Genomic DNA, 17,561 nt, shown 5'->3' with positions numbered 1-17,561 from the left:
CTTAGCTCTCTAGAAATAAAATGAAATCATCTTCTAAAATGGAGTCAAAGCATCTTCTTAAACTGTAGCACCACTCAGAGCCCTAAGGAGCCAATGACTCAAACACAATGGGTGATAGTTTGCGTATTGCTTTGCATGACATTTCAATGCTACCAGTTCTTTTTTGCTTGAAGTGAAAACCCGCCCACCATCTGCTTCTTTCCTAGTCCCTTACGATCCCCTAGGTGTTCGGTTGGCTGCCTTTGCCTGAGACAAATAAAGCAAGCATCATGCATCAAGTAGTTACTGCATGTTCCTCTCCGGCTGGTTACCGCGGCTGAGGAGAGAAGGGCAAGTGCAAGTCTGTCCCAGACTCTGCACCGGTCACCTGGCATCACTGTGGACTATCCTACACCAAGGGTCATCACTGACCCAAAAACCACTGAGCCACAAACAACTTGAGGCAGCTCTTCCTGAACACAACCCCCGACGCCCCTGTGCCTGATGGTGAATCGGATCGTTCCCAGCTCACTATACAGCTCAGCAAAGAGTTGCTGACCACCCGCAGCTTCTGAATCAAACCAGCACGAACCTTCTCTTGAGCGTGAGTAATTATGGGGTAGTGAACCCACGACGAAGATTTGCTTTCACTCTCAAAGCTGTCAAGATTTAAAGTAAACATACAGCAGCCAATATCTGGCAATAAAGAAGAAAAAACAGCACTTAATTAATCAGGGACCTGTTGCTAGAAACCTCAGTCAGTTCTAATCATCTGTTCAAATTCAGCTCTCAGATTCATGACTACTTGCCCATAAGTGATAATGGACTTACTTTACATAAGTCTGATCAGAGTTCACTTAGTTGCTGTTTCTTGGGAATAACTGAATATTTTTGTGAACTCAAATAACTATATTATTAGTACATAAACTAGGCAGTGATCCTACTTAAGATGATACTGAGTATCTGTCATTCACACAAGAGCTGAAAATAGCACCCTAATGAGTAAGTGTCCTGTAAGTTGTCCTTTAGATCGTGCACACAAGTAACAACTCCTATTGCTCACAGGTTTCTAGGTGACATATGACCCATATGTGAACAGCAAACCCAACCAATCAGCCATAAAACCCCAAATTCGTATCTGAATACTGGGGCTGGAACACCACACATGTAATTAAACTTACTATGTTTTAAAGATACTATTTTATCATAGGATAATTTGTGCATGTGTGCACTTTATAGCTTTGATAAGGATAAAAGCACCTACTAGGCATTTCAAATTATTGCAAACATACTTATAAAACATCATACTTTCATGAACATTTAGGAACACGGGAACCTAATATTTCAAAAACAACTCTAAGAAGGATAAAAATTACCCCCCAAATCAACAAGTGTAGCATCACTTTACTTTCCAAAAGTATCACTCCTCATGGGATAATGTACAGGATGCCAGAAACCGTGGTAATTATCTAATCCACCACCACCATTTTAGTAGATGAGGAGTTCCAGATCTGGTCTAGAAATTGGCACTTTAAAAACAAAAGTGGGGGAGGGGCATGGCGGAAGAACCAGAGCCCAGAAGATGAGTCCTTGAAACTGGCAAGTCCTGGACAGGGTACTGGAGCTTCTGGGAAGTGGGAACGAGGCCGTGGCTGGGTAAGTGGCTCCGTTAAAGAGCCTGGAGCTTGGAAGAAAACTGTGTTCATAATGAGAAGGCCCAGGGGAGGGTAACCCAACATGGAGACAGAAGAAAACTGTGTTCATAATGAGAAGGCCCAGGGGAGGGTAACCCAACATGGAGACAGAAGAAAACTGTGTTCACAATGAGAAGGCCCAGGGGACGATAATCCAACATGGAGACAGAAGAAAACTGTGTTCATAATGAGAAGGCCCAGGGGACGATAATCCAACATGGAGACAGAAGAAAACTGTGTTCATAATGAGAAGGCCCAGGGGAGGGTAATCCAACATGGGGACACTCTGGGCCCAGAAGCTGGGTTACCTTCTGAGTCAGAGATCATCTAGTGAGAGGTGCTTCCCTGGGATGATGGGTGGGCCTGTCCCCAGAGAGCAAGGTACTCTGTCACCTTCCTAGTCATTGGAAGGGCTAGAAAAGCAAAGTCATTTCAAAGGGCGTGGAACTAGACAGGAAGACGAAGGTGACTACGAGCACAACGGCTCAATCGCTGCTTCAGTCTCCCTCCGAGCGGAAGGGCATCACCTCCTTATCTGCTCATCCGTCTCCAAACCCACACAAGATCTGGAACAGAAGAACGGGCCCAGAGGACAGCTTCTCAGTGCCTGTCTTAAAAAGCCCCTGAAGACTGCCGATTCCTATTTTTGAGAAGCTCACACCCTGGCGTGGAGAAGGAAAGGAGAAGCAGCAGCCATGCTGAGGACCCTCCACTTGCCCCTGCCCCAGAGATGTCGTCTTGGTCTGCGTGCGTGCCCTGCCTGGCTGACCTCTAGGCCCAGTACTCTCTGGGTAGTCAGCTGGCTCCCAGCTGTGCTCGTCCATCGGGAAGCCCTGGCAAGAGACGGGGTGGGGCGGGTGGGAAGAGAAAGAAGTCAAGCTGTTTCTTCCATTTTCTCTTGTAGCCCCTGCCCAGAGGCCCTCACAGTGACCCCACTCTCCTGTGCTCTGCTGTAGTAAATCCTCCCCGGGCCCTGCAGGCCTTAGGTGGTAAATGTCTTCCTGAGCCCCGGCACTTCTAGTGGGTTTCCTTTCACTCCTTTCAGGTGACCCACCTGAGTAGGAATCTGTCTCCTGCCAAGAATCTGACATGACATTAAGGAACAGAAGCCATGGGACATACATGGCATCCTATAGACATTTGCATTTACCCAGCACAACGTTATGTTGAAATGGAGATGTCTTACAGAGTTTAATGGAAATCCACATACGCAGTAAGAATAAACAGACCTTCAAAACCCAGCAATCGTCAAGCCCCAAATACTGCTGCCTCAGAAGTTCACTCTCCTTGACTCTCTGGGTTCTTCAGTGGGAAGACCAGGAAAGGATGCTTTACTAGAGGGAATGAAGACTCCCCTGGGCTCTCCAGCTTTGTAAATGGAAGTGAAAGCAAGGTAAATTCCTTTGCTGCCTGATGGAGTCCCTCTTAAGCCACAACCTGATGTTGACAGGGAAGGGGCAGGGGGGAGTGGGGTCAGACCTGGAACAGGGCCAGGGCAGGCAGGAATGCTGGAAAAGGTATGTGACCCAGGGGGAGGGGACCGAGGAATGAGGGCATCTTAAGACCACAGGCTGAGCAGGGAAATCACTTGTCGTCTGAGGACATCTTGCAGAGTCCAGTACTCTGATTGCTTTCAAAATAAAGAGTCAGTCTTTAGCAAGAAGCCAACATATGCTGTGACGAAAGGGGCAGAGAAGTATGGAATACTTGTCAGAACACTTTCTACGAAGTCTATAATTTTAAATTCCCTGCACCTAAAGGGAGGACGCATCAGTCATTTAAAACAAAACCCAAGTTTATCTTATTCCCGGTAATGCTGGATAGAGTAGGGGTTAACCATAATCTCTTGGTCAAAATTCCTTTCAGTTGAGCCCAGAAAAGAAGAGACGATAGCCCCTAACGGCTTGTGCATAAAAGGAGAAACTCATGGGCTTCCGGGAGGGGACAGAGCGAAGTCACTGGGGAGAAGCGGCATCAGCTGTGGAGCCCTCCCGGGTCCCTTCCGAACACCCCCTTCATTCAAATCCCTCTCCTCCCTCCTCTCACTCTCATGTTTTATGCTTCTGCTAAGCTTTTCGTGCAAACCAGGTTCTGAAGTCAAACAATATTTGGATACTACCAGTTTAGATTGGCCACAGGTATCAATCACAGGTGTGCGCGCAAACTGCTACCGCGGGCGAGAAGACAGCCTTTATCTTGTCACACCTGCCTGATGATCCGTCTTCAATGCATTTTACTCACATGTAGAAGGATCCTCTTTCTCAACACCTAATCTATATCTAATTGCCACTCATTTAATTCTTTTTAAAAAGATAAAAAGCACTGAAGGCAGTGGAAATCAGGAAGAGCCAGGCAGAGATCACCTGCTTACCTGCTGTCCCCAGCGTTTGCCACATACAGCTTCCCCAAAAGGCAAACCACGATGAGCGCCGTGCAGCCACCAGAGATATTATAGGAACTCCTCTCTCGTTCTATTTGTAGGTCCTGGAGAAGAAAACAAAGTCACCGTTGGGTTGTGTAGGAACTCGTATCAAAGACTTTCTTAACCTCACCCCCTTGACACAGCTCTCAGCGTCTGAATGCACTTCAAAGACAGGACAAGAAAATCTCTAGGATTTTTCTACCACCTGAAGAGCATTTCTCACTGAGGACACCGACATAAAACTGTTGTCTACTAGACCATCTGCAGACCAGAGACAGGAAACAAGGGATGGCAACAGATCTAATCAGAACAAAAATGAGAAAGAGAAAAGCAACTGTATTCCATAAATATAACTTGTGGAAAACTTAGTCTTTGTACGGACTGCCTGAGCTACCACGTGAGGAACAGAATTGACAATAATGCCAAGTACTTGAACCTGAGCAATGTTTTTAACCCCAAAGTCTCCACTAAATAGTTGCTTTTACAGCTAGATAAGAGAAGCGACTTGAAGGATGGCGTCCTCTATTCAAAGCAGGCAGGAGTCAACCCCCATCTTATTAATCAGAGATGGACGCTCCCAAACTCTGATCTGCCTTCGTCTTCCCACAGCCCCTGATCCACACAACACTGACACACATTCACAGCAACAGCCAGTGTTCACTGAGCACATTTTCAGTGTCAGGCAGGGCGCAAAGCACTGTCCACCGAGAATCTCCACAGATTCTCCTAGCTGTGTTATTAACCTCAACGTTCAGATGCAGAAGCAGGGTAATTTGCCCATACTGACCCGGGTGGAGTTTGGATGTCAATCTGGTTCTCCTCCTCCAAAGCTTATTATTACCTCCACCTAATGAGGCCTCCCCAAGAAATTAAAAGTAGACCAAGACTTCCATTGACAGATACGCATCATCCAAGATAGAGGTCTTCGTGAAATTCTGTGTCAGTGACAGAAGCACGGGTTCCATGACCTGAGAAAAACGTGAGCTGAGCTGGGGAAACAAAATGAATGTTGGCTAAAATAATGCCAAACATTCCCATGGTAATCGACGGTTGGGGCGGAGGGAGGGAGAAGGAAGCAGATGAGGAAGCAGTGCTCCAGCTGATTCTCAGGATGGCCCCGGCAGACCGAGGGCCAGGGCACTTTTGTGGTGCTTAGAAACCCACAGAGTTGAACTCTGTTGCTTCGCCAGCCTCCTCACAGAGTAGCGAGGAGATAATCCGGTAAGCCAGCCTTCATCAGCAAATGCTTGGCGCCGGAAGCCAGAGGTGGTAATACAAGGTCAGATAAATAGCCAATGAGAAACTGGAAACAGGAGAAAGAGCCAGAGCTAAGGGGACAGGTGAAGATCAGGATACTGTTAAAAAGGAGATAAAAAGTACAAAAACAGGATCTGGGAGAAACTAACTTACTGGGGATCAACAGAGTAAGGGGGATGGGAGGGGGAAGGCTGAGGAACCATGGGGAGGGGGTAAGAATGTGTGTATGTGGGGTGTGGAAGTTTGGAAGTGAAGAAAACCTCCAGTAAGGGAGTGAGCAGACAACGTTGAAAGCTGCAGAGTCAAGCACGAGGACCACCTTCGAAGACTATGCTGGATTGAAAAAAACCCTGTATCAGTTAGTTTCTTAGAGGACTACTGTGAGGATTAAATTGGATGCTATGTGTGCGAGGGGCTTAGCTGTCCATTTAGATCCTCCCCAGGGCTCAGAAGCTTCATGACTGAGAGCAGAGACTTCTCTTGCTCGCTGCTAGACCCTTGACACCTATACCAGGCCAGGTAAAAAAGATAGTTTAATAAATATCTGTTAAATGGGCAAAAGAAGAAATACCTTTAAAGATGCCCAGGTTTCCAAATTACGTCCTACCACCTGACCCCTGCTCGTAATTCACAAAGGAAAAGCTTACAATGCAAATAAATGCTGAGCAGCTGCTGATGAAGCTGGAGCCCATGCCTCAGTTCAGACGCAGCCAACTGACAAGAATGAATGAATGGTTACCAGATCCTGCACAGGGACGGCAGGAGCCTGCAGGAGGAGGACAAGGAGGGGCACGGGTATCAGCCAAAAAGACTGTCACGAGGAAGGGAAAGAAAATGTCAAGGTGTCAGAAGTTTTGTCTGTTTAACCTCCAAACAATGCGTAAAAACAGGACCAACAACCCAGTTCACGAAGCAGTTTGAGGATGGATATAGTCCCTTTCTTTTGCATTTAAATAAGTAATATAAAGTTGATGTTATGATAGACACAGAGTTCATCAAATTAATATATAAGCTGGTATATCAAGTCCACACTCGATACTACTACTCCACGACTGTTCTTAATATACTGGAAGGAACTGCTGAGGATAACAGAAAAGTATCCTTTCGTATCCAGAATCAACAGTTGTTTGAATACCTAATGTCTGAATGAAAGACAACTTTTATTAAAAAAATCCCTTGAGCACTCAACTGCTTGCATGCTATACACGGGCTGGAGTGTGAACAATGCTGGAAAGACTGGAACCACTGATGCGATCCAAAAGAGAATGCTACGATACACAGAGTCCAGGTGAAAGCACCGCCCACGGCAAAGGTTTCCACTGGGACTCGGACAAGTTTATTCTGCATCATAGGTGCATTCCTTATCACGGTTAACATCACAAGAAAACCTGATTATAAGATTATTTAATTCTTAAAAAAAAAGTCAAGACAAGAATGCACGTGTGACACTATGATTTTCTGCTACGGCGGAGTTCCTATTTGCCTTTAATCTTGGGGGAAATGCTCCAGTTAGCCTGCCCAATTAATCCCTTGCTATTACATTAATAGTGTGATTCAATATTTTTTCTTATTGATTCCATCATTTCTTTCATCTTTTCCTATATTTCAACCACATTCCCTCTGTAGTTTCCCCACCATAAGGAATGCTAAATTTGGCAGCACCGTCACTTAAACAGTGGACTCATGTCTAGCTACTTTGTATCCAGGAAACTTTGCTAATGTGTTCATGCTTTCATCACCCCCCACCATTTGTGTGGTAATACACATGTGTGCGTGTGCACATGCACATGTGTGCACACACGCTTTAATTACATGTGTGCTCCGTGGGATTTGAAAGATCCCAGACTTGGTGACTAGGATTTGAAAGATGTGTTTCCATAGACTTCATCCCCCTGAAGGATTCACTGACATTAAAATACACTCTTCTATTTCTTCTAAAACTGGGTGTAACTAGAACATATTCTAAAAATAATTGCTTCCCCTCCCCTCTTTAGAAGCCAAAATAGCACATTTATTTTTTCCTACACCACCTACTCCTCTTTAAAAGATGTTTCACAAAATCTTAGTACTGAAAGGAACATTAAAGGACCATCTGCATGGTTCTTTTACTACCAGATCAAACACAATAAATGAAGTCAATAAAGATATTTACTGCTGAATTAACTACCCATTTTCTTCAAACCCTCAACTTTTCCAATTAGCTTAAGCTACTCACACTTTACATTACATATATACATATACACACACATATATATATAAACATATGGCTATTATTTTATTCTGTAAAACCTCAGGTTTGGGTATATGTTCAAAAAAATCAATGAAATCATGGGAAAAACTGCTCACTGCTTTGTGCTAAACAAGGACCAATTTGGAATATTTCCCCATTTTCGCTGTCAACAAACCCCAAGACATAAGTCTAGAAAAACCTACCAGCAAAACACATGCATGTACTATCATTCCTTTTCAAGTATGATCTAAAAAAGGACCAACTTACACTCTCATAATATTCAGTTAACAAGATAATTGTTTTATCCACTCAGTCAAGAGTCACCTTCTATTTAGCAGGACTGATTTATCCTGTGTTATATCTGTCTAAATACTACATTTAAGCCAGGTTTATCTCTAAATCTTAAGAATGGATCCAATTTTTAAAGACTTGGGATTTCATTTTGCTCCTTTTTGTTTCAAGGAAGGCAATGAAGGAAAATAAGAGAGATGTGTGAAATGAGACTAATTCAGCAGGAAAGAACTGCAAGAGAGAAAATATATTGCTCGGGATGGTTGTAATTTGGTTTGAAAGTCCCAGAGATGACGCAACTCCAGGATCATTCTTTGTTTCCTACAATTTCAGGTTGCAAAAGGACAGCAATATCAGACAACGGAAAGAAGTGAGTGCTGGGTAGTTTCAATAGGACTTGGCAGCTCCCCATTGATGGGTTAAAACACGGTTCTGAGCACACTGCTAATAGTGTCAGTCACAAATAATAAGATTCTGCATGGTTTCAGTATCTGGGTCTGATTTTGGTTTATTCTGAGAACAAGCCAATCTGTCAGCCAGGCAACCGGGAAGGGAAAAGAAAAAAAAAAAAAACCCAGTACTGCCTCATGTTGCCACCTGCTGGCTGTTGGTAGAGTCACAGGCTCATTCCTTCTTGGAGGAACTTCCTGTTCTACCAAAAACAAAGACAAAACAAAACTAGCTTAATTAAATGCAGATAGACATGCAGGTCCATAACTTAGCATGAATATGCTAAATTTTGAAAACACTAGGATTTATAAACTGTAAATAAGCTTTGCCTTTATCGTCTTTTTCACCGCACTGTCCCCATACAGTTTTTTTTAACCAATAAATCCAAGCTGAGTGCTATCAGTTATTAGCTCAGTATCAGGAAGACGTATGTTAGCTTTACAAGTGAAAATACTGACATTTTCTTCCTTCATAACAACCAAACTTCTAAAATATTCTTCACTCTGGTGACGAATCCATACTCACACTGAAAAGGAAATAGGACAGAATTTTGAAACTCCTCCTGCCTTTGTCCAGAACTCAAATCCTGCAGGTGGTAGGCTACAAGGCTCACCCGAGCTGACTAGGCTGTGACTGCTAGGAAAGCAAGGGTCTCCTGCAACTAGACCAATAGTGGAAGCAACCCTCCCTCATGAATGTGCAACACTGACGATGAGACCCTGTCTGGGGAGGGTGGGCAAGCAAGGAGAAGACTGACATCAGGAGGGAGAAGACTGACATCAGGAGGGAGAAGACATTTAACGTACTCGCATCTATCATCCGGGGCCCAGCAATAGCCTAACACCACAGGTGATGAAACTCAGGCCCTGAAGTAGGCACCGTCTGACGTCGCTTCAGAAGTTCCTAAGATTCTGGTCCTTTAGGAAACCGTGGTTCGTTTTCTAGAGCGGACACAGGAAGAATGGACGATGCAGGCCTTCTCAGTATGAAGGAAGATCCAACGTGAGACACAATTACGGGGGCCCCAGAGCAAACGTGCCTCTGCTGGAAAGCACAGGAAGGATCAGAGGCCAGGGGTCAGAGGTCACCTTCCCCACAAGCCACACGCTGCAGGCAGGCAACTGGAGGATCAAAGAGGAAAGGAAAAGCAGTGACCTCAAAGCAGCTCACGGTATTTGATGAAACTGCTCTCATCTGCACTGGTTCAAAGCGTTTTCTCTGCTTCTGGCAGTCGATATTCTACAAGTACCTACTTTTTCCGGTAAGTCAGTGCTGTTTCTGCTGGGGTGGTGGTTCTTCATCTTTTTGGCCAATCCTTCCTTTCAGACAGAATCTGCATTTCACCACCTCACTTCATGGCACTTAGACTATCACAATAAATGAGATATTATATCTCTATATGCATATAACGTGTGACTCCAAATGCCCCAGACATAAATCTAACCTTTTATTTCTAACCCCATTGTGTCTAGGAAGTTAGCTATAAAATAGAGGTTCAATAAATAGTAGTGACTGAGGACATTGCAGAGAGAGAGACCAAAGACCCTTGATTCTATGTTGCTAAGCCTCTGGACATTAAAGCAGAAACCCAAGTGAAAGGCAAACTTTGCCTTTAAAGAGGCTATAAGTTACTTGTCAGTCTCGGGAAGGGCAGCTGCAGAGATGTCAATCATGAGGCAAACTGGAGGCTTAGGTGCTGCGCTTGGGGAATTTTTAGGATGAAAAGTGCAAGAGAAAGTAAGAAAGCCACAAAGCTGAAATAACGGATTCTTATTTAATACCGAGTGTTTCCACTAGAGAGGATCAGAAGAGCACAAAACCTGCAAGGCCTAAAGAACACCTAGAAAGAGGAAAGCTAGGAAGTGGCTGGCTCCTGTGGGGAAAAAATTTAGGAATGCCCAGGAAATTCCAAATATGCCCCACGCTGAAAGGCCCGAGGAGAAACCAGCAAGACCAGGCCAACAAGGTAAGAAAACCAACTGCATGTTGGGCATTTCAAAAAACCAAAGTTTGCCTTCAAACACTGACTCTCAAAAAACTAATACTGCAAGGGGGAGTAAAGACAGAGTATCTTCTACAAGTTGGCAATGGCCTTCCAGACCATTAAATTGAAGGTACACTGTGTAATTTCTGTGTTGTGTGTTCTAAAGCTCACCGCAAGTAACTTAATGTTCAAGTCAGACACATTTCTATGACACTGAGTAGATTTTTCCCGAAGTCCCTCAGGAAGCAAAGAAAAAACGAGAGCCTCTCTCTGTAATAAGACATCATCCAAACAGGGACACTTTTGAGAGTAAAAGGGGAGAGTATATTAATAATTATTCTGGGCCAACAGGCACCAATTGGCTCAGTCCCTAATAGGACAGAAGGTAGGGCCACCCTACCAAGCACCATGCGAACCAGTGATGAATATTCTCATTTAATAAGGCCAAGCACATAGTGCAATGTCCAGGTAGGCCTCTGGCACACTGGTGGCTACAGAGACAATCTGGGAAAAACTTAAGTGTGAAGAAGAAGCTGCAGGCTAGGATGAATTGGAGATGAGATGTGGCTTAAAGCCAAAAATTTCATAATATGGCACACGAGGTCCTTCCAGACCACCTCTCCAATTCACCTTCCATCCATCATTCCTACCCTTGACATCAGCTTGTTGCCTTAGGCCCATCTGGGTTTTCTGATGTAGTTGTCCATGCAAGTGGCCTCCTGTGTTTTGTCTGCTTCATTTTAAACTCAATTTTTATTTTTATTACCTCATTTTTACCTGAATTAAATATTTAGCATTCTGAACTTTGGTGTCTAGAAACACTTACTCCCATCAGAGCTTCTGTGACAGCTGGGGAATGAGATTTTATACGAAGCCTGAGTAGGAGTCAATTTTACTACCTTGATTCCTTTTTTTCCTAAATAATCTCCTTCCTTCCCTCCCCTCCCCCCAGCATCACTTCCCCAAGGGAACCCTTCGCTTCATGTCTTTATCGGGCTCCTACCTCACCCTGCACTGCCCCACTCAAGGCCCTTTCCACTTATATTTTACTCGTTTAATACTCATCTTTACCTAGTTTGTTCAATGTTCTTTTCCCAGTTAGGCCTGGCACAGTTAATTCCGATCAAATATTTATTGACTGAACGAATTACATGGGAAAGTGAAATGATCTTTTTGCTGGCTAAGTTTCCAAGCTAAAAATTCCAGGTCATGAACTGACTGGTTAAAAGCTGGAAAAATTCAAAAAACAAGAATGAGGCCCTTTATTATTTTTCTTTTCTTTTCTTTTCTTTTTTTTCTTTAAAGATTTTATTTATTTGACAGACAGAGACAGCCAGCAAGAGAGGGAACACAAGCAGGGGGAGGGGGAGAGGAAGAAGCAGGCTCCCAGCAGAGGAGCCTGATGTGGGGCTCGATCCCACGACTCCGGGATCACGCCCTGAGCCGAAGGCAGACGCTTAAAGACTGCACCACCCAGGCGCCCCTATTAAGTATTTTTCTGAATGAGCCTCTCATTCCAAGTATAGTGGCTGCTGGTAACCCTGAGCCATTAATGGGCAGAAACAGCTGGAGACCACAGTGGAGGCCTGCCTCAAGGTGACATTGGCCTCTAGTGGATAGAACTGAGAATACAGCAGGTCCAAGTAAAAGATGTCCCAGGACATAAGCAATTACGGAAGGAAATGAGAAACCCCAAGTTTCTTTTGTTTTTCACTTCTGTCATGTCAGCTGATTTTTTTTCTCCCGTTAAGAGAATAGCCTACTGTCACATTTTTACCTCAATTAAATATTTAGCATTCTGAACATCGGTGTGGAGAAACACTTATTCCCTTCAGGGTTTCCGTGACAGCTGGAGAATGAGATTTTATACGAAGCCTGAGTAGGACTCAACTTCGCCACCTTGATTCCTTTTTTCCTAAATAATCTTTTCCAGCTTCCTGGTGATTTTCTTGGGACTGAAGGCTACCATACACTCCTGAGAGACAGGTGCATTTTAAATCACCTGCTAATCAAAGGGTAAATATCTATGTGACAAGGAAATACGGTGACCCAAGGAGGGATGCAGTGAGGACAGGGGTGCAAATACAAGGTGTGATCATATGAACTATTTTGCCTTATAAACAAATCAGATGGTGCGGTGCCGTGCAATATTCTTTACTTCTCTCCTTAGCACACAGCCTAATCCTGGAATGTGCACTGTGTCTACACTTCATTCTGGGGAGGTGCTCCTAGCTGTTCCTGCCTCATTTAACAACAGCTTGTCATCACTTTGAATCTCCAGGTTTTCTTTTTGTTTTTAAGATTTTATTTATTTATTTGAGAGAGAATGAGAGAGATCACGAGCAGGGGGGAGGGGTAGAGGGAGAAGCAGACTCCCAGCTGATCAGGGAGCCTGATGTGGGACTCAATCCCAGGACCCTGGGATCATGACCCCAGCCCAAGGTGGATGCTTCACGGACTGAGCCACCGGGGTGCCCTGAATCTCCAGGTTTTAAAAACAATACAGCACACTCACTTTGCTCACATCGTGATAACACCTTTAAACATCTCTTGCTCTATTACTTGCACGCACGCTGTTGCTCAGGAAAGATAAATGTCTGGAACCAAAATAATTGCGTCAATAGAAAGTGAGCTCAGAGAGGGAAGGGGGTGGTACAAGTGAGGGCGGTCCCTCACCAGGCGGAGGGACAGGGGACACCGTGAGAGCAGCTGCACTCCCTCCCTATGTGTGTTCTCAGGACTGTGGCTGAGAGGGAAGGAGGCTGAATTCTTTGATCAGACACATCCAAATGTAAACGTACAAACAAATCCATGTTCCCCAGGAAAGCCGATGATCTCGAATATTGGCCCCTTGATTCTCCTCCGGCAGGTACTTTTTTTTTTTCCTTTAAAGCACTAAGAACCACATGGTCCATCATGGTAAAATAGCTGTTCTCAGATCAGATTTGTATAGGAAAGGTACTTTTGAGCACTCGACTAAAGCGCTGTTTCCCCCAAACACCTGGAACTCATACACATGTGTCAAACAGATGGCAAGTACGCTCACATTTCAATTAAGTGGAATTGTAGCAGCTGGCGTCAATGAGTCTGCGGAAGAGAAGCAATAATGCCTATAGTGAAAAAGCCTGTTACCTCATGCACTATCCCTCCCTTTCATCTTCTTAATTTTTGCCAGCACGCCGTGCCAGGGACTCTTTCTGCCGCCCTCTACTGAGAGAGGAAGCGCTGTTATCAAAGGGAGAAGACCAAGCGAAGCCACACACCTAGAGGACAGGTCGGAGACGCGCCCTTCCAGGGAACCTTCTAAGAAGCATGGACGTGGCTTAGGCGAGGGCGTCCACCCCAGGCCCCCGGAGCCTTCCGCGATACCTACCATTTCCTTGAACGCGCTTTCCAGAGCCCCGATGACCAGGCACTCGTGCGGAATCTTCTTCTCGGTGAAGAAGCGCGTGGGTGGGGCGCTGGGGGAGCCCGGCGCGCCCACGCCTCCGCGGAGCGAGGCGGCGCGGGTCAGAGTCCGGCTGTTGGCGGGCGTGTTCTCCGGCTCCTCGCCCAGGCAGGTGGGCGGCAGGACGGCAGAGTTCTTGAGAATCTCCACGATGTCCTGCAGCTGCTCCGTGACATGGTGCTGCAGCAGGCGGGAGGCCACCACGGCGGCCCCGGACCCTGCGTGACCGTCAAACAGCGACCAGTAGTGACAGGAAACGCCTTCTGATTCCTGGGGGAGGGAGGCGACAGGGAGTGAGAACCTCAGTGCTCAGTGCCCCAGGGTCACACCGACCCAGCGAGGCACGGTGCTCAGTGCATCCACGTGGTGATGTCTTTGGCTGGCAAACAGCGGGGGTCGAAACCTGGCAAAGGGGCTCAGGGAAGGGTTCCCGGATTTGTCACTGCTGGGACCACCACCCGAGGGATGGAGCAGTCCTTGCCTCTCTGCCTAGGGGAGGAGCCCAAATTACCATGCAAGCTCAGTGACTACTTTGTGGCAAGATCCACCCGATTTGATGTACAGATGTTTGAGGTAGAACTCCATGCCAACAGGTGAGTCTTCAGGAGTCCAGCTCTAACACCTAACTCCTCACTTCCCTTCTGTGACCCCAGAGCAGGCTTGGCCTGGAGTCTCTGGACGAAGTTAAGCTCTTTTTGCAGATTCTTCAAGGGGAAATCAATAGACCCATTTTCCCTTTAGAGCTTTCTCACTCTCAGCTAACCGCCCTATCCTCTTTGGTCTACATCCTGTATTTTTAGAACATGTTTTCCCTTAGACATCCAGTCTAAGATGCAGCCAATTCAAATCTCCTTCTTGTATTTCCTGCCTCCCTCAGTTTCCCAGCTGGTACTCAGCATCTTTGTTTCCTCTTCCTACCCTAGATCTACGCATTCCCATGTTCCCTCATCTACCATGGATTTCGTCTGAGTTATTTCTAGACTATTTCAAATCAGTGTTTTTAAAAACCATGTTTGAATTATACATGCCTAAGATTTTAGCTATAGGAAAAAAGAGCTTAAATTAAATGCATTAATTAAATAGGTAAGATGCATAGGTAATTAAATAAGTAGGGTGCATATAACATCCACTTCTGACTACTAGGCTTATCTACCCCACAGCAATAAATATTGAATCCTTTTCTAGCTAAAGCCATTAAATAAAGTTCTTTTGGTCTATCTTAGAATGATGCCAGAAGATACTGTATAGTTATGGTGACATATGCCATTACCCCATTTGTGCCCTTTAAATTTCACTTTCATTCAATTCTGTGCCATGTGCTGAGAAAAAAGTTTACTTTTAGTCAACAAATACTGAGCATTCCCTATGTGACATGTGCAAAGTGGACACTAGAGATAAAAAAACTGGCTGGAAGACATATCAGATATGGTCTGATCTTAAGAATCCAGTGGGGAAGATACATACTGATCAAATAATCACACAAACTAAGATTACAATTCTGGTTAGGACTACAAGGAGAGGTTCCTGGTTTTTGGTGCCAGGCCAGCTTGCAGAGGGGCACTTGGAGGAGGTTTCCTGAGGACATGCAGGCTAGCTAAGAGCTGTTTGGAAGTTCACAAGATAATGAAGGGAAAGGAGAGACCACCAGGCGGTAGAAACAGCAGGTGCCAAGGCCCTGTGGTAGGAAGGTGCATGATGCGTGAGAGGATGCTGAACCATACCATTTGACTGAATAAAGGAGTGAAGCAAGAAAGGGGTGGTGGGGGGGGGGAATGAGGCTGTAGAGGGACATGGCAGCCAGACCACTCAGTCCTTCCAGGACACATGAAGGATCTTGGCTTTAGCCTAAAGAGTAACAAAAAGCCATTGAATGAGGTGGGAGTGACAAACTTATGTTTTTAAACGATCACTCAGGCTAGGCTGTGACGATTAGGAAAGAGTGAAAGTGAGGATGCCAGCTAGGAGGTGAATAACTCCCAAAAAAGATACTCAAATTCAGGCAGTAACAAACGCTTATGAATGACTAAAAGCACCTAACTCAGAGAACAGGTGAAAGGGCAAGGACTTCAGAATAGAAGATTTGAGTTCTAATGGCATCTTCAATACTGATCAGTGGGAGTGGGAGGCAGAGCAAGGTCAGGAAGGCAGTACAGGCGTCAGACCCTGGCTGGGTCACTCCAGAGCTGGACATCCCCGTTGCTTCACTGGACCGTGTTTGCCTAAGCGGCAGGTGACAGCTAGCTCCCAGGGAGTGGGTATTTGGCAAGGTTAAATGGTGACTTATGCCAACGGAGTTGCTAAGTAATACATCTCCCCCGTGTGTAACTGCTACCACTACCATTACAATATGATCTCGGGTAAGTCGTTTTCTGAGCTTCAGTTCTTCACCAACGTGAGAAGCTACCCTAGAAAAGTCCAATGACTCTGCTAACTCTAAAAGTTCAAATATTCAAGAAGTATAGATCCATGTGACCTGGGGAAGCAGGGGAAGAGGTTGGGCCCTGAAGATAGGATAAGAAGAATTTGGAGGGAATGAGAGCTGATGGGGCAGCCAGGGGAGGAAAATACCAGGAGGCTTGGGTTGTGCAGCTGATTGTGGTACATGATTACCTGGTATCCACTCTTTTGGGTGGAACTTCCAGGAAAGCTATTGTTTTCCTGATAAAAGGAACAACTCAAGTGGCCTGGCCTTTTGCCCTTTACCCTTCCCCCTTCCTTCCTGCCTGGAGGTAGAGTAACCTTCCCGCAAAACCGGCTGAAAGCTGTAGTTCCGCGTAGTGGGACGGCAAGTCAAAGGGGCCCCAGCCCTTGGTGTCTTGCTTGGGATGCTGCATAGGTCCGAATGGCCTGCCTGGAGGAAGCCCCTGTTACGTGGGCTTCATGACATCCCGATAAGCCACTGTTGCTAGTTTCTGTAACAAGAGCGGGGGACAAGGAGATGAAAGGAGGTGCCTGTTTATCTAGTATTCTGGGACTTGGGGCACGCGTGGCGGGAAGGAGGAGTGCAAGCTCAGGAACACAAGAGCACACACAAAAAGAATTCGAAGTAGGTAGAAGTGGCTCTCAACCAGGAATAAAACTGGACCCCTGGAAAATGTTCTTAAATGTAGGGCACCTGTGGAAAGAATTCAGTGTATCTATATGTTCGCAAACCTCTGAAATTTAGCATTTCCTCTTATTATGAATGCAAGGCAACAAAGCACAGTGGGATTAGCAGCTCCTATGACTTGGTCACCAACAGAAATCATGACTGTCGTTCTACACAGCCCGAACTACTGTTTACACTCATCATACTTTGCAATGGTCGGAGTTATTACACTCACCGCTAGCTCTTGTTACGTGCCGCATTAGTAAAGTACATTTTGCCATGTTACACCCTCACAGCTAGGGAAGAGTGGCAAAAGAAACGGATTTTTTTGCTTATCACATCTAATTCCCCAAAGGTCCCCAGTCGGCCTGAGTACAAGCTGCATCCACAGTCCTTCTGCACCCAATTTAAATGAAAACCCAGCAAACACTGTCAAGGAAGCTGTGGGCAGGGCCCAGTGAGCTATGAAGCAGGAGGAACTGGGTCAGTGTCTGGGCACAGATTCTGTTACACCTAACGTATCATGTTTCTAGAATCATGATTTGAATCAACGAAGATCAAACCCCGTGAAATAACGAAGCACCCTGCAATGCAATGCTACTCCATTTTTGAAAAAGCAACTCTGACATTTTTCTGACGAGCAATCCAACCATTTCCTTCGACAAGGCGAAGCATTGTGAAGGCACTGCAACAACCACCAGCCGACAAAATATCTGGA

General features: G+C 45.4%; 1 protein-coding gene across 2 annotated transcripts in view; it reads right to left on the bottom strand.

Annotated features, from left to right (window-relative positions):
* The window catches only part of PPM1H (protein phosphatase, Mg2+/Mn2+ dependent 1H), a 254,361-nt gene that overhangs the window by 126,578 nt on the left and 110,222 nt on the right, over window positions 1-17,561 (bottom strand). For both annotated transcript variants that reach the window (XM_087869003.1, XM_045789684.2), the window contains exons 3-4: window positions 13,681-14,025; window positions 4,045-4,157 (exon numbers count right to left, since the gene is read on the bottom strand). In XM_087869003.1, the coding sequence (XP_087725129.1) occupies window positions 4,045-4,157; window positions 13,681-14,025 (458 nt within the window). The remainder of the gene's footprint in view (window positions 1-4,044; window positions 4,158-13,680; window positions 14,026-17,561) is intronic.

This window comes from Ursus americanus, chromosome 17, assembly GCF_024610735.1.
Source record: "Ursus americanus isolate L20-20 chromosome 17, mUrsAme1.1.p, whole genome shotgun sequence".
Lineage (NCBI taxonomy): Eukaryota > Metazoa > Chordata > Mammalia > Carnivora > Ursidae > Ursus > Ursus americanus.
This window is presented reverse-complemented; position numbering and strand designations above follow the sequence as displayed.